General features: G+C 42.1%; 1 protein-coding gene across 1 annotated transcript; it reads left to right on the top strand.

The window, feature by feature from the left end:
- The first annotated feature begins 10,283 nt into the window (after positions 1-10,283).
- calm3a (calmodulin 3a (phosphorylase kinase, delta)) lies at positions 10,284-20,450 on the top strand. The gene is made up of 6 exons (XM_030108086.1): positions 10,284-10,495; positions 16,749-16,779; positions 17,108-17,251; positions 17,511-17,617; positions 18,912-19,047; positions 19,182-20,450. The coding sequence occupies exons 1-6, from the start codon at positions 10,493-10,495 to the stop codon at positions 19,208-19,210; spliced, it is 450 nt and encodes a 149-aa protein (XP_029963946.1). The 5' UTR covers positions 10,284-10,492; the 3' UTR covers positions 19,211-20,450.
- The last annotated feature ends 1,079 nt before the right edge of the window (positions 20,451-21,529 follow it).

The following is a 21,529-nucleotide window of genomic DNA, read 5'->3' as shown; positions in this document are numbered from 1 at the left end:
TACAGAACAGTTAGTGAGAACAAAATAAAGTACTTACCATTCACATAGTGGATGTCCGCACCATCCTGTGGTGGTGGTGGTGGTGGTGGTGGTACCTCAGCCGGGCCTTTAAATGAAAAGAAAAAAAAAAAAAAAATTGAATACATACATACATGTTATAAATATAAAGTTTTTCTCCACATCTCAGTCGTAAAACCTACCCCTCAGATCATCGTCAGTCTCGCTGTCATGTCCAGGATCAGCCTCAGGCTCAGACACAGTTTCGGGGTCGTGATCAGCGATCGGTGGAGATGGTGTTCTTGGAACGAGAGCTGAAAAAATAAATAAACAGATAAATAAATTAATCAAAGGATCATTTAAGACTGAGTAAATAAATAAACAAGGAATATAGAAAGAATAAAATACATGCCTCTGAGCTCCTGGATTGTAGTAGGAGGCTCGGTCTGCGTAGGCCCTTAAAATACAGGAATAATTTAAGAAAAGGTTACACACATGCATGGCATTATTATTTTATCCCACCATCAATATTTTAAAAAAAAATCTTACCAGTGAGATCAACCACCTCGCTTGTATTGACAGCGGTTTCTACTCGACCAGGTGCGAACAGGAGATCTTTAATATGAAGACGATCGTCAGAAGTTTTATTTTTTATTTTAAACAAACTTAATAAACTTTAAAAAAAAAGACTTACCGGAAGTACGGAGGTTGTTGAGGTCTCCCGAGACTTGAGTGTGATCAATGTCGTCGAAACGGCTCAGAGCTAGGAGACATCAAATAATTACTTTAAAAAAAAAAATATATATATATATATACTCATATGTACAACCAGGTATGAATCAGATCAGGTAAACCTACCCCGGGAAAAGCGAGCTCTTACTGCAGAACCAGAAGTCCCTGGAGTGTCTTCTCGATTTGGAGGAAAAACTGGAAATTTAAATAAAACAGAGATAGTGAGACCTCCATAATGTCTTGAGATCTCTGAAGATTTAAAAACAAAAAAAAAAAAAAATTACCCCTGGTACGGAGAGAGGATAACTCTTGTAGAGAATCCGTGATAATTGACCTATTTCTTGTCAGATTCTGACGGCCTGTGTTTGAAGGTCCTGGGACTTCACTGGCTGTCGAGGTCAGATTTCGAGTCTGATTATCGAGCCTGTCCAGCTCATCTGTCAATCGTAAAAACAAAACAAACCTCATTAGATCCCATAGACGATTATTCTCAATTAAATACAGGATTGATTTAACAATTTACCAAAATCATCCCGGGTCAGGTTAAAGTCTTCTTCTTCTTCTTCTTCAACTTAAAAAAAAAAAAAAAAAAAAAAAAAAAAACTTAGTTAAACAGGGGTAAAAACTTGTTTAAAAAAAAAGAAGTCCATTTTTGTCTGATCAAATAACATGAAATTTAAAAACCATGGTACTTACATCGAGAATGGGTCGTCGGCTCTGTGGATGATGATGATTCACCGAAGAAATTAGTCTTGTCTAGAAAAATATATTAAAATGCACTTTGTTTTCTCGCTCTCACACTTTTTCAAAGAGAAAATAATTTTCCAGTCCATTCGTCCTACCGGCCATCTTGTGGTGTTATTGACGGGGTGTTTGGTATTTTTCTCAAGCAGTGATCTTCTTCTTCTTCTCTCTCCTTCCTCGCTCTGCCTGTTGCAAGCTGAAGTGACTGACTGTCACTTATATCCGTGCTAGCTAGCTATTTTGCATTTGTTTTTTTGTGGTTTTTATGACTGTTGATCCTTCCAATAAGATCACAGGATCGGCATGAGGTGTTGGAGAGAGGTTGGGTCTTTGAGGAAGTGAATATTCTTTCTGAGGGGGAAGTGTGAGGGTGTGAAGAGAAGCCCAAAGATTCTTGTACGAATTAAAATTAGACCGGATTTACTCTTTGTGAGAAACTGATTACGGATCAAACAATACAAGATAGAAGAAAGATAGACTTATTGTCTGTCCATGGTGGTGATAGAAATTCTTCTTTGATAGGATCCACCTATAAAATATAATTACACAAACATGCTAAGACGCATGCTCACGGGTAAAGAGATGTTGAGAGAACAGTAGCGGATAAAATAAATATGTAGAACTCACTGTCTTATTTTTCTTTTGTTCAGGAGGAATAAAAGATTTTTATGGGGTTGTGGTACTTTGTAATGTCTTCCTGAATGTGACTGTTGAAATAGTGGAAAAAGTAGAGGATGAAAACTTAAAGATCTTTTTTTTTTTTTTTTTTTATCCTTCGGACACAGGTATCATAGTTTGTTTCTGAGAAAAGTTATGACCTGCTCACAATCAATTTTCTTCTAAGAATAGCATATAAATATTGTATCTGAACTAAACAAACTCTTTTTTTTTTTTTAATTTTCTATCAGAGTGACCCTGTTCATAAGACAACTTCCTATGCTGTTCCCACAATCTACCCCCAGACGTCCCCTGCTCGTATGCTATCTGATAAAAGCTTTGAAGTAGACCTGTCGAACTAGATTACCCCCGTTTTATGATCCCTTCTTTTTCTTCACCTACGGAGGATGCCTGACTTCCTCAGATCAGAACCCACCCCGCTCCCATCCTCGCACCCAGACATCTCGCTCGGATGTGACTTCCTTCTACTTCCTTAAATCAGGCACACCCTATGCGTCTCTGTATGGTGAGGTCTTGTTTTCTACCCAGAATCTGCAGCTGTAGCTAGCTTCAAACACTCACACCCTTACAGTACGGTCGTAAATGATCAAACAGTCAGTCAGACGGTGGGGGGAAGACTTCAACAGTATTTTTATTATTCGAGGCATAGTTTAATCAGAAATACTTCTACAAGAGTGAAATCAATCGCTACTGACTAGTAATAATACGGCTTTATCATCACCAACACATTACGCAGAATAGAACAATCCAAATTCGTCTGCAAAGCAGAATGAAGTCTGTCCACTTCATCCGAAGGACTGAGACCGAGCCCGCATTGAATGGAGAGTGAGACGGCATCGACAAACAGCGTGTACAAAGATATTATGTGGTACTTAGTTGTAGAAAGAGAATCTTTAGACAATTCGTGTACAATCCCCGCAAATACAGAGGACAGACTGGAATCGGACGCACTCGTTATCGTGTTTTGCACCATAACCCACCATGCTGCATCTCCCCGACACGACCGGACTTGAGCATGAATTTTTTCCATGCGTTGAATTTCAGCATCGGTAATCATACTGTATGCACAACCCAGGACTCTCTTACAGATAACATTGGTTAGAAGTCTCTTCAGCTGAGAAATAACATCATCTAGCTCGATAGTTTGACTTAACAAATTCCCCATCTTTCCTCCTCCTTCTTCTTTTTTTTTTTTTTTCTTCTTCTTGTTTTTCACTCACTCTTCCAGCAGTCACTCACAGCAGAGAGTTGATCAGTGGTCACGGACTGCCCGACATCAGAGTCGTAAAAGTCGCAGATCAGCTCTGCCACTCTCCGAACAGATTTGAGCTCAAAGATCAGGGTTTCCACGATCGCTCTGATTCTCTCCTCGTCGGAACGGATTTTCCTGAGGATCAACAGCTTTTGTATGGATGGGATCAGCTTGGGTGTGAAAAGTCTGGCCATCAAGCGGTCGTAATGCTCCGAAAAATAGCCATCTGTCTCAACATCAAGACACGGGTGATGCTTCTGACTAGGGTGATTGGTTCTGCACCCGTAACAGGTCTCCTTCTGGTATCTGCCTATCACCAGGTTCAGCAGGTGAAGCAAACCCAGTTTCACTGTACCGATCAGACCAGCTGAGATCCAGCCGTCGACATCATCCTCTCCAGATTCTCCAGCACTTGGAGAAGTAGGCCCTGCACCTCCCCCGGGTTTGACCAAGACCGGGGCAGCCTCCTCCTCCTCCTCCTCCCCCTCCTCCGCTTGCACAGGAGCGGCCTTGCCCGCCTGCACCAGACCGCGCTGATGAAGAGTTTCAAAATCACAATTGCAGGCCAGTTCCTCGTTGTTGAAGCCGGTTGTCGGGTGAGAACAGGGAGACAACGAAGATGATGATGATGAAACAGCTTCCTCGTGGCTGAGGGCATGAGGACAGTCGCACGTCAGCTCATCCTCGTTCAGGACAGAGGATGGTCCGTATGCAGAAATATTCGGGTTCTGAGAGCATGATAACAATGATGGAGAAAATGCTTGAAAGTCTTCTTGTTCTTCTTCCTGGCTGAGGGTTTCAGAAAATAAAGGCAGAGAGTCCTCACTCAGCAGATCAGGGTACCCCGGGTGAGGACGCTTGAACCCGGCAGAAAATCTCCTGTTGCTGTACTTCTGCATGGCTGAAGTCGAGAGAGAGCTCCTTTTTATATGGCGAGGAAGAAAAAAATAACAGATGTACTGACGCCACAACTTCTCCCACCTCTCAATAAATAGTCCTCGACGACATGTACGAGGCAGAAGGCGTGGTTTAAAACGTAAGTGTTCTTCTCACGCTAACCACGTCTCTCCAATCACGCGAGTTGTGAAACAGAGTGGTTATTTTTCCACCATTTTCTTTCATCTTCTCTATCATTGCATCAAATGGTAAGTCAAGAATCTTTCTGTATACTCCGCACTCACTGTTAAAGGTTTCCAAAACAAAACTATCTGTCGACCGTTCGTCGTTTGACGATTGCATGCTTGCACGGAAAAACCACCGACCGCACGCCACTGTTTTAGTCTGCCATACAGCACAGAATCTCATCTTTCGCTGATCAATTTGTGAATCAGAAGACTGTGTTAAGCGGGCACAGTCTCCTGAATCTTTATCCCTCGTGCACCAGCTGTGATACCTGTCAAGCAGCATCGTCAGAACACCCCAATCGTTCGATGAGACAGCTGTCTGAGACGAAAAAGGCCCAAATTTCTCATTGCCGTCCAACTGATAAAGACAGAGTTCGCCAATGTCATATTTGAAGAAAAATCCCCAGCTACCTCCAACGCCGTATGAGGATAGAGACCATTCCTCATGTAACAATTCTTCCGGGGGCATCTGAGTCCGGTAAAGGTATATAACGCTCTTTTTCGGCGTAGTACCCAACATTGAAAATTCATTAAAAATCGTGACAGGAGTTTCGCTGATGAGAGATTCCGGCTGCGTCTTCATGACACGTTTCTCCGCCATCTCCGGGTACAATATAAATTCACCCCCTTCTAACCGTCTGTCTGGCTCCTACTCATCCCTTCAGATGTGTCAACACCTAACCCGTCGTAAAAACTTCAAAAGACCTCCGACGGAAGGAAGTTTGGTGGGGGGGGGGGGGGGGGGGGGACAAATGCGCAGTGGACAAACGCTGGACAAATGGTCCACAAATGGCACGGGGAGGGGTTTATTGGGGGGCCATAAATCTTTCGTTTGACATATAATGTAGTAGATTCTTTTTTGAGGACGAAAAAATGCGAATATGATCCAAAGAACACCATACCTGCCGTCAAGCATGGAGGTCTTCACCACATTTCACCACATTGACGAGTCAATGAATGGAGTCGCTCTATAAAATCTTGGATGAAAACCTCCTTTCCTCACAAAGCACAAAGAGGATGTGTCATATAATACTGCATCCATTATTTCAGTGACCCAAAACATATTACTAGGACAACAAAGGAGTGGTTCAAAAAGGAGTATATTAAGGTGATGAAGTGATCAAGTCAATCTTAAGACCTCAACCCAACTGGAAACCTGACGAGGGAGCCAAAGCTTCCACGTTCCAAGCAGCACGATGGATTTGTAGAGAAGGGCTAAAATCCCTCCTGAGCTGTGTGTAAACCACAAGAAACCTACAAGAAACGTCTCATTGCAGTGCCTGCAATGAGACAAGGGTTTCTCTACCAAGTGAAAACTAATGTTTTGTCAGGGGGTTGAACACTTATTTCACTCAATAAAATGCTGAACATTTCCAAACTTTTATATTTTGTGTTTTTTATGCATTTTTCTATTACATATTCTATCTACTGCCACAATCAGTGAGCAGCCAAAAAAAAAAAGCAATAACAATACTTTTTTTTATGATTTAGCCAATGCCTGTCTTTCTTAAATACCAGTTTTTAGTCCATTTTATTCAAACCTTATTGGCGATGAAGAGGTCCTCCTCCTCCTTTAATTGTCTTTCTCTGGTTTTATTCGCAGCTTTCATCTGTATTTCGCTTTCCCATCCAGCCTTCATGGCTGCTCCGGATGTGTGACCTCTCAGCCAAACGGTGATAAACACAGTGTGAGAGCAGCTGCAGCATGGGAGGATCGAGACCAGATATTGCATCAGCAAAGAGGAAGTCAGTCTTTCCGGCATGAATGTACCGTGTTTGTAACATTATCCCATAAAATTTCTGGGGACATCTGTGTAGCTGAAAGCAGAGTGACTCAACAAATTCCTCAGATTTGATCGCATATATAATTTATCTGGTCTCTGGTGTAGTTTCATTTCAGTTTTCATTTAATTTCATTGTAGTTACATTTACTTAATTTTTTCATTTTTCGCATATAGAAGAAAAAAAAAGCCTATTCCAGCCTCAAGAATTCATAGCTTTCATTATTATAGCTTAGGACAAACTGGATAAAACTTGTCGGTGGAATGTGGATTTCAAAATCATTAGAAAAACTTCAACATGTCAATGAAACACAGTTTGAACTGCTCCCCATCACCCACTGGTGTCCTGATGATGAGCAATGCAAGTTTTAATCCATGTCAGAAAAACAAATCCACCCAAACATCTTCCAGATTCTTTCATTTCTTTTTCCTTTCTTTCTTTTTTGTTGACCCTGAGCTGGGAATCTCTGCTGAATTACTGAAAGCTGGAATGTCTGCTGCATAGTCTGAATATCTGATTTTTTTTTTATCTTTTTCACTTTTAGAAAGTCTTGTTTTTTCTTCTTTTGTAAGATTCATGTTGTGAAGACGCCTTTTTCAAGGCAGTGTAGCGTTAGCACTCTATCAACACAACACAGTCTGGTTCAAGTTCCTTTATGTGGACCACATTTTCCTGAAAGCTCATTAAAAATGTACCACAGTTTGTGGTTGAACACTTCTGTTGAATTCATTGATCACATCAACAGATTAAGGAGGCTTCCTGACCAGCCTCTCTGGTGTCAAACTTGGTTTGAATTATCTATCCACTATCCAATAAAAATACTTTGATTACAAGACTGACGCCGTTTGCAGTATTATTCTCATTTTCATTATTTCCCAGATCACATTTTCCACTGAATTTGCTGCTCTGTGTCCAGTTAGACCAAATAAACAATAATGGAGAAATATCTCCCTCTGCTGGAATCTCTGTCTAAATGAAATGAGTGATTTGCTCCCTTTCAGTCTTTAGAACTGATTTTAAAGTTTTAGCCTCAAAGAACATTTTAATTAGATATACAAAACCCACACAAGTGAAAATAAGTTATTTATCCTTCCCTTTATCACACAGGGAGTATTTCAGTATGTCCCATAAAGTGTTAATTATTATGTCAATCACGAGCTTTACAAAGAAAAGATGGGAGTAAAGATAAAGGTTCGTTACTGAAAATGTAGAATGAGGCGTCTTGCTGTAAACTGTTGAGCTGTGATTATTGACAGTAACATGACATTTAATACAGACAGAAGCAGCAGACTGTCTCTGTAATGAGGCCAAATAAGGATAAAGAGAAATTGCCCAGGTCACTCTAAATGTCACAGATTCAACCTTTAGACAGAACACAACATTCATTACGTCCCTAAATAGGACAGAGTCAAAATCACAGATGTTTAGAGCTTCTGAAGTTAAAACTGGGGTCCATCCAACAATGTTTCTCAGCCCCTCCATGATGTCCTGGTCAGCAGCAGGAGCTTCTTCAGTCACAGATTTGTACCAACAAACAGCTTCAGAGTGCCACAGGAGATCTATCCTTTCTGTGGCAATAATACTCTATGATATCCTCCTTGTAAATAATGCTTGTTGCATTTTTTTATGTTAATTTCGTGATCTGTTCTAATGCAGGTTCACACTTATATATTATAGAATTACATTACCTATTAGATTTTTATTCGGTCATATTGATATTTTCACTTGGTGTATATTTTTAACTAAATCTGTTACTGAAATTGATATGGCCTCCACAAATGCTCAGGTACTTTGGAAGAAAGTCATTTGTGTAAGAAAGTGTTTGAAGATCGTTGTGCACAAGGATCTTCAAACATTTTCTCGCATAGAACCATGGTACAAAGCACCAGTACCTTGACATAATACTGGTGTTTTGCACCATAGTTCTGACCCCATAAAGTCCAAAAAAAAAAAACTAATACAAATAGTTTTATGAATGCATGCCTTTTTTAATTTCTAAATGTAGCACTGTTAAGTTGCATTGACCTGACGTCAGCACCGTTGTATGTATGTCACACACCTTACATCACTTTCGCTGTGCTTGAATGGTACATTATGAGTCAAATGAAAATTGTCACTTATAATTTATTAACTCATTGGCTTTCATTTTGAATGTGATAGTTTTATTCTTCCCACTGTATGTAAGTAATGCCCATGCCCCCCAGGCTCTGGAATCAATTGTTCATCCCTTGAATGAAATGAAATATTTCCTTTAGTTACTTGTTATAAACCTACCCTAAATATCTGTTATCACTTTGACCATGTCGACACAGTCATTTCATTTAAACTAGCATCAAAGTTTTTTTATACAAACAAGGATTGTTCTTGAGAGAATGACAAAATACTTTGGCTATCTTCCCAAATCAACAAATACCAAATATCACTGTAGTTAGTGAGTCATAGTGACAGAATTACTATTGAGATTCACGAATGATCTCTTTCAAATTGTAAACTCATGTGTTCAAGGAGATGTGGAGCCAGTGTCACATTGCAAAAGGGGCGGGGACTTGCTGTGGTTCTGATTGGCTGTTTCACTTGTTGAGGATTCACGTTATGATCTGATCTGGATCTGTGCTGTATTTGGCCGCTGCCAAAAAGAGACTGAACGAACGGATTAAGCTCCAAAAATAAAAAAGAAAGTCTCACACTGTGAACCATCAAAATATGAAACGAAATCACAGATCAGCAAAGAGACTCGGTGATCAATTAGTAGCATTAATAATAATGGGAAACGGAGACAGGCTACTTCAGCACCGTGGACAGCGCCGTGGACTTTACCTATAATTTCCTCAAACCTGGGTCAGATTGAAGCTCAGATGTGTTAAGGATATTTTATTTTAATCCTTTTAGCCATTTTCCCCAATATTTATTTTATGGGATGGTTTAAAGGTAATCACGCTCATGTTTTCCAATTCTGCTTGTTTCTTTCATGGAAAATAAATGTTCTATGTCAATAAGACGCGCTGACTTGTAGTGCGGGATGACACACAACACTGAGGGACCACAGGCGCACCGAGCGGCGGCGGAGGGATACAACTGTCAAACTGTGGCGGAGCACGCCGCTGTCGCTGAAATGAGGTTTCACACGTTATGAATATTTCTGCATCCCCTTGAATTGCATGTCAGGAAGAGCGCGCACAGCCAGAACCGTCAGGCTGTAGTGATGTATGAAGCGGCTGCAATAATGATAATGATGTATTTCTCATTAGGAAGAGGTGCTGAATTAGGTGGGGATGATATATCTGAAATTCAGACGAATTTGTAATAATTGTAAACGAAAGGGAATTCTGAAATATGTTTGCTACACATGCATGTGATTTGTCAAAAAAGCGCTGTATCACCTTTCTTAGGACCATTGGTAAGTTTGGTCGGATATCAATTCAGTTTTCAGCATCTAATTTGTACAGTCACAGCAGAGTTGTCTCTGGATCTGTGTCTGTTGATCATTTTTGGCCAGTATTAGTCCAGCATGTATGAAGTTCAGTGCATATTTGTAATTACTGAACAGTTTTCGTGAACTCACATTTTTTCTTTTAGATTAAAGGTTAATACATTTTCTACTTTTTAGAGTTCTGCAAAAATTACTTGATGAGCCATTTTATATACATATCCCTAATATCATCATGTTCCTAGACTATTTTCTTTTGAATACAGTTTTATGAATAAAAAATATCTTTCAATCTATTTTAATTCTTTTGAGATATACTTGCCATTCACTTCATTTTTATATTCTATTTACTTGTATTTGATTTTTATGTCTTTACTTGGTTTATGTTCTTCTTGAAAGTGCTTTATAAATAAAGATAAATCCCCTGTCAGTATGTGCCAGCTACTGCGTTAACTGCACTTTTATATTTGTTCTTGATCTCATATTATACTGGAATGTTTTAAAAGTGATTTTTTTTTTCGTTCGGTAACTTCTCTGCGCGCTCCCGCGAGGTGCGAGCACGTACTGTCTGGTGAGCGGAACGCGCCGCAACACTTGCCAACTCCGCTGCAACACCAGGATACGCTCCTCACGGTTCCCCCTGAAGCCCGTTACCTTCTAATCTGTATATCAGAGCAGCTGACTCTTCGCGGAGTTGACCACATCTCATATCGCGGCTTTATTCCTCTTCACGGCGCGTGAGAAGTCACCGGGACGATGGTGAGTGGGACGTCGCGGACGTGTTTAGCACCGCTAGCTAGCTAGCACCGTTAGCATCGATTGCAACTGCTACGAGAGGAAATAACGACAGCCGGGTGGTCGTTACTGCCTTCATCCGTGAGGTTTAAAGCACACAATTTGCTCGCCAACGTGCAGATTGAACAGAAATGTGCCAAAGTGGCTGCTTAATGTTAGACGTTTGCAGAAGATCCTCCGCTGGACGTGCACGGAGCGTTTCATTCCAGTGCTGCTGGGTGATATTTCAGTGCGTCCTGCAGCTGATGAGAGAGAAACTCGTTTTCCTCATTTATTTGTGCCTGGTCCACAGCGTTGTGGGAACATCCAGGCTGCCATAATGTAGCCTGGCTTCATTTGCATTTTGCAACACTCCGAGGAAGGTTTGCAGCATTTTTTTTCATGTCGGCAGCTTGGCTCGGGAGTGGGCGTGGTGGTGGTGGTGGTGGAGCTGGTGGAGGGTGTAAAAATAGACCGTGCACTGCGAGTGTGTCTCGTTAATCTTACAAGGAAGACAACCCGGCTAACTGCCTTGCTAACTACCATTTTGTCATCCCACACAGGCTGCTGCCGCCGGAGCAGCATCGGGAGTGTGGCTCGGGTGCGCGCAGTGTTGCCAGTAGTTGGACATGCGCAACAAGCGAAATAAAAAAAGGCTTGAAACGATCCCCGATTGCACTCAAACGCAGCCTCCTAACACCAGTCTGCAGCTCGCCTACGGCAACAACTGTTAGTCATGTTATGCGGATTCCAAACACCAGATGCAATATTTTCTTTTTTTTTTTTTTTTGGACCGAGTGTTCTCGCTGTGCCACCATGACACCATCTCCTCCGTTACGTATTGCGCCATAACGTTGAGCCGCATTCTGCTCCTGCTGAATGATCCTCTTTACCACCCCTCCTCTCGCGCCTCCCTTCCCCCCGCATTGAACCAAACCATGCTTGGTGCAGTAGGCTCCCAGGACCCGCAGTGCACCCTCCAGAATGGGAACAGAGGTTCCAATCAGATCCAGTCCGTTGCTCCCTGTGGCCTAAAACACGAGCCTCCAGCAGCCTAACTGTTGCTAAAGATACGAAGCAGGATTGTCCACAACAAAAGGCACTTTATCCAGCTGTTAACTAAAATTGACATGTCTCTTGAATACATACAACATATGATTCATTTATTACACACCACCCTCCATCCTACAGCTGGTAAATACAAGCATCATTTTCATACTGAGCTGATGCTGGTGGTGATGGTGTTTCACCAACTGAACCAGCAGACGTGGTGCACCAGCATAGATCAGCAGCATCCCAATAAGTAAATACAGCTGCCTTTCATTTTCCTGCATGGTTGCCTGAAAGTTATGCAACTCATGCATGTCAATAAGCCACAATGTTAGTTCAGTAAAAATCTGGCAAAATGGTGCAAATTTTATGGATCTGCTCTCATGTTGTTGAAATTTAATACAAATTTTGCACAAAAGGATAAGGCTGAATGCTCCCTGTGCATTTTAGATACTCACTGCTAATTTCTCCTCAGCAACATTTCATGTCAGATGTTCAGTTTCATTTGTCACTGAACTATACACACTATTTTGATGCAAGCGTTTGTCCTGTAAAGACGTGCTTGCATATGTTTTTGCCACTAATGTTTATTGACCACATTCAACTCCTGCGTGGATCACCCTCAGTGTTAATGATATCTTATCAGCATAACAAACCATGAAGTGCACTGAAAGTCTTTTTGTTTTCTTCAGGTTTGAGGCATTTTTGGAGGAGCTTTCTGTTTTGTAAGGTTTTATTCTCTTGTTTAATTCAAATGATCGATAAAAATATAGAGAAATGTCTGGTGATAAGGATCCTGTTTGTACAGTCATTTCATTGCATTTGCAGCTTATCCACCGTGTCTTCAATATGTTTGCCACAGCGGTGCTGTAGCTGTGCCAGGCTTGCAGGTGTGTTTCAAGGTTTTTTTGGATTCCTGTTACCATGGTAGGCCTCTGTGCTATTTATCTCGGGGTCCTCAAACACCATTTCTCTACACTTTATTATCACTTACTGCAACACATCACGTGATACCGCATCAGTATATAAACGGAACAGGGACTTGGCAAGCTCCTCCAAATGTAACCTGACCTCACAGGAGGTACCAAATCCACAGACACTTACAGCAGCAAAGAACTGCATTTTGCTAAACTATTTCCAAATGATTGTAGTCAATTGACTTTGTAATTTGACACCAGGCTCACTTGCCTTACTGCCTGCTGCTGTCAGGAGCACATTTAAAAAAAAAAAAAAAAAAAAACATTGTCGTGAAATGTGATCAGACTTGCACAGGTACAAACATTGGAGGGGTCTCCAGAGGGGGGAAATGTCACACCACATATCCCTCCCCTAGAGACACATGAACTATGAACTTAAAGCAACACTAAGGAACTTTCAGTTTTCGTTTATTTTGGCGGCGCCAGTGGACAAAAGCGGTAGTGTTTTGCCTGAATGAATACTACAGTTCCCATGAGGACTAGCGCGACGTCGTAAAATGCTGCTCCAGGTGGCATGCTGTCGGACTGAACTCGCCTATATTTGTTTCCAGTTGCTTTGTGAAGGACGGATAGCGACGAGGTAATGAATCTAATGGTGGCTAAACAATGTTATATCGTGATGTGACGCATGCCGTAAAGCAGGATTTTTGGAGTTTTTTTTAGCGTGCAGGGTTCCTACCACCCTCCTCACAGTTGCTTAGTCCAAGTGAAAGCAATACTGACGCCCTCAGGCCATGACAGAGGGGTCATTCAACTAGTTGTAAGTCGATGTATCATCACAAAAGATATTAAATGTTTAAGGTTGAAAAGTTCCTTAGTGTCAGTTTAAGACAAAAGTATGTATTGATTGATCAAATGAACTATCAAAGAGCTCATATGCCCTCATGTACACCGTCATTTCACAGGCTGTTCAACCCATTGTGGATTTATAGGAACACCTTCAGTCTGTAATTGTGGATTTTATGGATAATAAATCTATTGAGGCACAGCTAGTATTTATCCTTCCCTCTGTGGTTTGTGCTGTAGCTGTAGTTGTTAAACTTGGTTTATCGGTTGAGCTTTCTCTTTAAAAGTGTCTGGAAATAACTGTGTTGTAATTGGCACTTTATAAATAATGTTGAATTGAATTAAAGGTCCCATATTATACAGTTTCTCAGCATAGTTGTCAGAGGTCCGACCACATTGTGGTCACAGTGCTTTGCCTCGAACCCTGCCTGGTCCTGAGTTTCAGCCAGCCTGAAAGTGAGTTCTACTGAGAACAGGCTGTCTGTGTGTCTGTCCACGCCTGCTCCACACCCCTCTTGGGATGAAAATTTTGCTTGTGGTACCAACGTTTACGGTGGTTATTACTGCTATGGCCCATAGAAACACTTTTGTTCAAATAACTCCAGTTTGAAGCAGAATCTGACCCTGAAGGAGTTTAGACTGCAGCCTGTGTCTGAATAACGTTACTTAGTCGTATGTGTTGCTGCAGTTACCAAGTAGCAAATGCTAGCTCCTGCTCACTCTGAGGGGGGAACTGTTTCGGTTTTTCATTTTTTGTGGAATTTATTCAGTCATCTTTTAAGATGGGAGGGTAAAAAGAAGTTTCCACTTCTCCAGTTCACATCATGAAGAGAAAATCACTGATTTGTCGATGCGAGCACACATTCACTGAAAAGTGGAGCGAACAAGTGAGGGAAATGACAGACTTTCTGCATTTCTGTGCATTGCAAATTTAGCCTAATGTGCGACCTTTAGGTCTTATCATTCAAACAAGGCGCAGACAAATAAAATGTCACAATCTGCAAAAGCACAGCGTTACCTGCAGCCGCTGTGGATTTGAATTCCCTTCACATGAAAACACGCAGCGTAATCTGTGCTTCACTGATGAAATGAAAGGCAGCAGTCCTGTTTGGCTGAGCCCATTTCTTAGCAGCCATGTAAATCCTCTGGTCCTCACAGCACAGTGCTCAGCTCTGATCCAGACAGTGCTTGCTTCAGCACCATTGAGCTGGCTGTCAGTGGACGGAGTGGAGAGTCTGCAGGCCCCCCCCCCCTCCCTCCCTGCTTCCTCTTTTCATTTTTTTTTTTTCTTATCCCCACTCACCCCCACCCTCCAGCCAACGTGGTGACTCACTGAAACCGACTCGAAGAACACATGGCTTCAGCAGCACCTCCAGCTACATGAATGTTAGCTTTCATGTCTTTTGATTTTTAAAGCACAGAAGATGATCTTTTTTTTTCTTTTTTTTTTTTTTTAATTTAAAATACGGTTCTTTCACAGCAGAATCAGGGCACATGGCTACAATAACAACAAGATTGCAGTTTTCTTAACCTCTACAGCCACATGGTTGAATTTGAATCAAAGCGCCCTCAGGATTCGTCTCAATATATTAATTATCAGCTTGTTGTCATCAGTGAACTAATAGGCTTTTTTTGTAATGCAGCAGTTATTTGCCAGTTACTCTGACAGGTATTATGAGAGGAGACACAAGGACACGAAGCAGCCAGTGCTGTCAAGCAACAGTTGTCACAGAGGTGAGTTTATTATTTTTGAGCTGAGCCTTACATCTGGAGGAAGAAAAAAGCACAAAGAGGTGGTTAGCTGCAGTGATATTCATTGTGCTACATTGGCGACCCTGTTCGTGTCTCACTAATTATAGCAGGCGTGTGTATTTCTGGCGGCGGAGTATTTATACTCGTCCCTCATCACACTTTCTCAGCCTGAAGTGGGAATGTGGATTGACTTAGACAGGCCTAGTAAAACCTCACGTCAATAGCTCTGATGAAAGAATGACATTTAGTTACTGAGTGTGTGAATGCAGATTTTAGTTGCCCCCCCCCCCATGTAAAATTCAGGAAATGTACATTATAACACATGCGAGAATGTCAAGTTTGGCTCAAAAAGTTTGATATAATCACAACATCCTGGAGAATATTTGTAATCTGGGAACTGATTAAATAACGTAATTATTCACGGTTTAGAGAGATTTTTGCTTTTCTTGGTTTATCCTCCATCTGATACAAAGAGCTTTAGCTTCTAATTCATGAATCCCTCCCTGAACAGAAGCTGGTTTTTTTAGGCACAACAAAGGAATATGCCTACATGCAGCATTAAGTTCTTGTAATTTGACACCATCCTCACTGTCTTGCTTCCTCCAGCAGATTATCCATTCATCTTCTCAAGCACCTTATCCAGGTTTTGGATTGCTGGATGCTGAAGCTGATCACGGGTGGAGGCAGGCTACGTCCGGGACAAACACAGAGAGATAGTCATTCACACCCAGCGCCACTTTGGAGACTCCAGTACCTGGAGAAAATTCATACTTCCACACAGAAAGCTCATAATTCGAATATCAAGAAAAAAAACATTTGTTGTTATATATGTTCCAGGTTTGCACTAAAAGCTGCCGTAGATTCTGATAAGCAAACTAGAAACATAAGTACACTTTCAACAAGCAATACGAGGTTGTCTGTGACCTTATACCCATAATGCAACTAGTCTCATATTTCCTTGAACAGAGCGTTAGTCTTGTGTGGAAGTGCTTGCCCTAATGGGATATAATTGCCACATTAATTGTTTCTTGATGTAGTACCCTTCAAACGGAGGGCTGTGAGGTTGAGAAGCAATTCAGTGCGTTTTTAATTTCTGTAAACAAAAGCCTTTCGCTCTGTCGGAGGTAAAGTGTGGCTCCAGCTGCTGGATGAGACCACAGTGCGGTTGGAATTAGTTTGTCCAGCGCGTATTTGCATTGGCCGTGCAGCTCGTGTTGCTCACACAGTGGAACTGGCTGCAGGTGCTCCTCATTACGCCTGCTGGAAGTTTGATCTCTTGAATCGTTGTGCAAACGATTTTCAAGTCATACCCACGCACAATTAGTCTTTGACAGATGGTGTGTTGGTCAGGCTGTTTTTTTTTTTTTTCTTTCTTTCTCCAAAACATTGAGCTGAAAGAACTGGAAGCTCAACTTTAGATTTAGCAGTTTGTAGTTTTCAACCTGGCATTTAGTGATTTATGGTTTTTCAAAATGGTCTCTTATTACTCTAACTTGTCAACCATGTTTGGGTTTGATACATTGATGGTGTACATTCCCAAATAAACTCGCCTAGAAAAATGAAAGATGTCCCGTAAACACTCTGCAGGCGGCGTCCGTCAGATAACATGAGCGGCGCTGCAAAAGATGATGAACAGTTTGTGTTTTATCAGTGTGTTTTTCTTCTGTCCGCAGGCCGATCAGCTGACTGAGGAGCAGATTGCTGGTGAGTGCATACCTAACCTTGTTTGGCTCGTTTCAGCTGTGGCAGCACCTCAATTCACCTCCAAGCCAAAGAACCTTCAAGATGAAGCGAAGCACAAGTTTAGGGGACTGCTTGCTGTTGGTTCGGATCTGGTCCCGGTCCTGCTCATATTTCACTCAGTAGTTAATCCCACACACATTCACACGACTCTACGTCCATTTAGTTCTTTTTAAATGTTGGTCAAAATGTACAGACATTTTGCACGGATACTTTTATGCAGGATTTTCACAGGTCATCCTTAATGCTGCGCATTCATGGACACTAACTGGGGCCATTTCTGTAAATCCAGAGTTCAAGGAGGCGTTCTCGCTGTTCGACAAGGACGGCGACGGCACGATCACCACCAAGGAGCTCGGGACGGTGATGCGCTCTCTGGGACAGAACCCCACCGAGGCCGAGCTGCAGGACATGATCAACGAGGTGGACGCCGACGGTGAGGAGAGAAACGCTCAAGGACACCAGGAAATTACTTGTAAAAAAAACATAAATTAGATTGGAAACAGTAGGTGACCATCCTCAAGGAGAGATAGTTCATTCTAATCGTTACATCATACTAGTATCCTGCAGAATGTGGCTTTTATGAGGAAATATATCAAACACTTTCATAGTTATTTTTTTTTTCTTTTCTTTTTTTTTTCTGCATCATACTGACACTCCCCACAATTTTCTCCCAACTCTCTCTGGATGTTTAGGAAATGGGACAATCGACTTTCCTGAGTTCCTGACCATGATGGCCAGGAAGATGAAAGACACGGACAGCGAGGAGGAGATCAGAGAAGCTTTCAGAGTCTTTGACAAGGTACGCCTGGCCCGGGTCCCACGTCACTCAGCACAACTAGAAACTCTCCGTCTCCGTTTGCCGCAGATCATTTTGTGGTTCCAAGGCAAACACTGGAAAGGCAGAATGTCTTTCAGGCCGTTCACGGTCATGAATTCTTAAGTGTTGAGAGAGAGAAGATTGGTGCGGTGCTGAACTGCAACATTGATGTGCTTTGTTTGCCCTCAATTTGCTCTTGGGTCGACACAAAAGCTTCTTATTAGGTTCCTGAAGCTGTTTGAGGACAGTGACATTGAAACGTTTGGCGTTTGGACTCAGCGTCGAGGCTAAAACATGCAGGATAAACTAAACAACATGACTTCACAGGTGGAGAATATAGGAAGCCGGTGTTTCTCGTGCAGCACAAAGGTTCTCTGTTTAGTTGTAGAAAGAAAAAAAAATTAGTCTAATTTTGTCACATTGGATGACTGAGGAGTGTTGAACACAGGAAATGGTGTCAAGGTGTTAAGTCTAAAAAAAAAGTCATTTTAAATCATTAACTGATTTTAATTCACAGCGTTGCATAAAGAAAAGAGATCAATTCATTCATCTTGAGTTGTGACTGAGCTTTATCGTCTGTTTACCTTCGGTGCAGCTTTGTACCGCTGAGCGTCGTAGGCTGCCGGAGATGAAGGCAGATGACACCAAACACACAGAGAAAGACCACCACACCACACACACTCACACTCACACCTACCGAGCATCAGAAGGAAACCAACACGTACAGGCAGGAACATGCAAAATACAAACTGAGTGGCCCTCAGATCCAACTCAGGCGAAATCACAAAGCCTCTCATCAGGTTTCACTTTACACTTACCCCACAGACGGAGGTAATGAGATTACAGTCACATGCTTCTGCACTGAAAACCTCACAAATACTGGAGCGTGATTGAAGTATCTTCCTTTGGAAATCAAGTTTCAAGATGCACTCGTACAGATTTCTTCTTAGACGGTTGGTACAAGTGTTTGAGAGGAAATTGACACATTCCCCGGTTTTCTCATGTTTTCAATTAAAATACATGAACACTCAATTTGCTGGCATTCACACTGATTTTTTTTCCTCTAAATAATTGTGTTTTCCATCACTTAGAAGCCATTTTAAATTCTAAAATGCAATGAAACACTACAGATCATTAGGGCTCCGGTGAGGATTTTCAAATCAAATGATTATTTTTCTTCGTAACGATGTTCTGTGATTTATCCTAAACAGGAAAGCCTAGAGACATTCTGTAGTTTCTGTGCGTCATCCCGCCTGTTGTTTCCGACCCCCTGCAGGACGGGAACGGCTACATCAGCGCAGCCGAGCTACGGCACGTCATGACAAACCTGGGCGAGAAGCTCACCGACGAGGAGGTGGACGAGATGATCCGTGAGGCCGACATCGACGGCGACGGCCAGGTCAACTACGAGGGTGAGTTCTGGCCTGCTTCCTCCTCTCCAGACGTGCACCGATGAACGACTTCTCCGTTTGTTTGCCTCATTTTGGCTCGAAATCGTTTTATCTCCCTCGCTTTTAAAAGTCGCTCTGTGGTCTTTTTCTTGCAGAGTTTGTCCAGATGATGACTGCCAAGTGAGAAGAACACTGACGTTTTCTCTCAGCGTTGCTTGTCCTCCCTAAGATCACTGTCTTTTAACAACCAAAAAAAAACAAAAAAAACAAAAGGAACAATTACAAAACCATAGCCTACCACCCCAAGCGAATCACTTAATCGTAGAATTTTGCAAATTGTGCTGCAGAACACCAACTACTTCTAAAGGTATCTGTTTAGAAAACACCGACAGAGTAATCCTTGTTGAAGTTGAAGGACCAAGCTTTAAGAGGGCTGAAGCCCCCGTTCTTCAGACCAAGATTCTGCTGAGTCACCCAGCTCCTGATTAATTTAGAGGCGAGAGCAACACTGAAAAGGCAGAAGGGTAGGAAACCACGCTACGGTTTGTTTAGAGAAGTTGGATATTCAGTTCTTTACAGATTTGTCTCCCAAAAAAGGAAAAAAAAAAATTGTAATTCCCTGGCACCGGTGGTGATTCTCCACTTCCCCGAATCGAGTCCTCTTTTTTTGCATGCACCCTTTCTGTGGCCGTTCTCTTGTAACAGCGAGGAGGCTCTGATCCGTTCAGAGGTAGTGGTCAAACCGTGTACACACTGGAGGTATATACATAAATATATAGCTATATATCTGTAAAATTTGTGTCACTATTGATTATTGCAGGAGCAAATAGTTGAGACGTAGGGTGTTCTTTCGGCGCTCGCCTGGAGACGAGCGTCCCGTGTACCTTGAAGAGTTAGGACGAGAACAGGAAACTGGGGGGTTTTCTGCCCGGCGGGATGGTGTTTTTGTCTGGCGTCGAGTCGCGGGCGTCACTCTGCCCGCAGCACTGATTGGAGAGCAGTGTGTCGAATTGCTTCAGGAGGATTGTTGTAAAAAACACACTTGAGGACTGCAGTTATTAACATTTCTTCTGCGAACAGATATCCTGATGACATTATTGATGTAATGCTTTATAAATGTGTTCTCAAATATTAATGTATTGATGACAAACTTTGGTCACAAAATATATCTCTCTATATATTAGTGTATCGTAAAGTTTGCATTGCCTATTGTTGTAGTAAATGACCTGTGACATGTTTTCTCTTTGGTTTTGAAATGTGCCATATTATTCAAAGAAAAAAAAAAGCCTCAACCTTTCTTGCAAGACTCGTAGTTCATTAGAATATAATAAACCTACTTACTATAATAACATAAAAATACATGCAGTTGAACATATTTGCACTTTGGTATAAACCACATGGATGTTTAAAAAAATGTTTTGTTCAAAAAAAAAGGAAAAAAAAAAAGAAGAAAAAGAAACCAAATGTCACTGTTGCCGCTGCTATAACGACTCCTACGTTTCACTCATTTCTCGTCCTTGTCTGAGCTTCAACTTGTAGTCCGGTGATCAAACTTTCAATCTGCTTGCTGTTTTCCTGAACAGAATACTGTATATTCACAAACACGACGTGCGGTGGGGGGGTGTGACGTGTTTCATCTGGGCTGTCAGATTGGGGTGAAGTGGGTTTGTAGCCAAGAATTGATGCTTTAGATGTGCGATTGGTTTCTTTATTTTTTCCTCTCTCTCTCTCTTTTTTTTTTTTTTTTTTTTTCTCTGAACAGTTGGCTAGATTTAAGAAGCTGGGATGTCTTCGGATTTCCTCGAACTGAGTACAAAAATTGCTGCATTTGAGGCGTTTTAATTGGTTACCTTTGAGCGATGCTTGGAAGTAAATGGTTTCTGGACTGTTAACTTCTGAAGTTGTCTCAAAAATGTAAAGATGTGATATATTTTCCATAAATCAATAAATTGACTGAGCTTTACTTTTGCTTGCATTCCTATGATGTGTTCAATATGAATCTGTTTTTTTTTTTTTGTTTTTTTTTTCTCCCTAACCACAAGCCACAAAGCTTTTCCCTGACTTCGCGGTTTTTATTCTCCCCGGCTCGGATCCACACGCCAGTGAGCAGCTCTCATCCAGACGCTCGGATTGGGTCAGGGTAGGTCGCCAAAGCCCTTCACTGGAGAAACTATCCCAGGCACCGGCTATATTTAGTGGCTCATGAGATTGCTACAGGAGCGCTGTGGTAATCCAGGTCAGCAGGGGTCGCGACCTCTCACTCACACCCCAAACGCAGAGAGGAAGCGCTGCCATCCCCCCCCCCCCCCCCTCCCCCCCCCTCTCCCCCCCCCCCCCCCCCCCCCCTCCCCCTCCAGACAGACCAGATCAAGAGCCAATGGGAGGAGGTTCTATCTGGGCCAGGTGGATGCGATTGGGCGTGCGCTGGCACGCTAATCGTGTGGTTAAGTAGATAAGGTAAATGAATTAAGGAAGCAGGAGCACACTCAGCAGGATGGCGGCA

The sequence above is a fragment of the Salarias fasciatus genome, chromosome 14 (genome assembly GCF_902148845.1).
Source record: "Salarias fasciatus chromosome 14, fSalaFa1.1, whole genome shotgun sequence".
NCBI lineage: Eukaryota > Metazoa > Chordata > Actinopteri > Blenniiformes > Blenniidae > Salarias > Salarias fasciatus.
The sequence above is the reverse complement of the archived record's forward strand: the minus strand, read 5'-3'. Positions and strand labels throughout refer to the sequence as shown.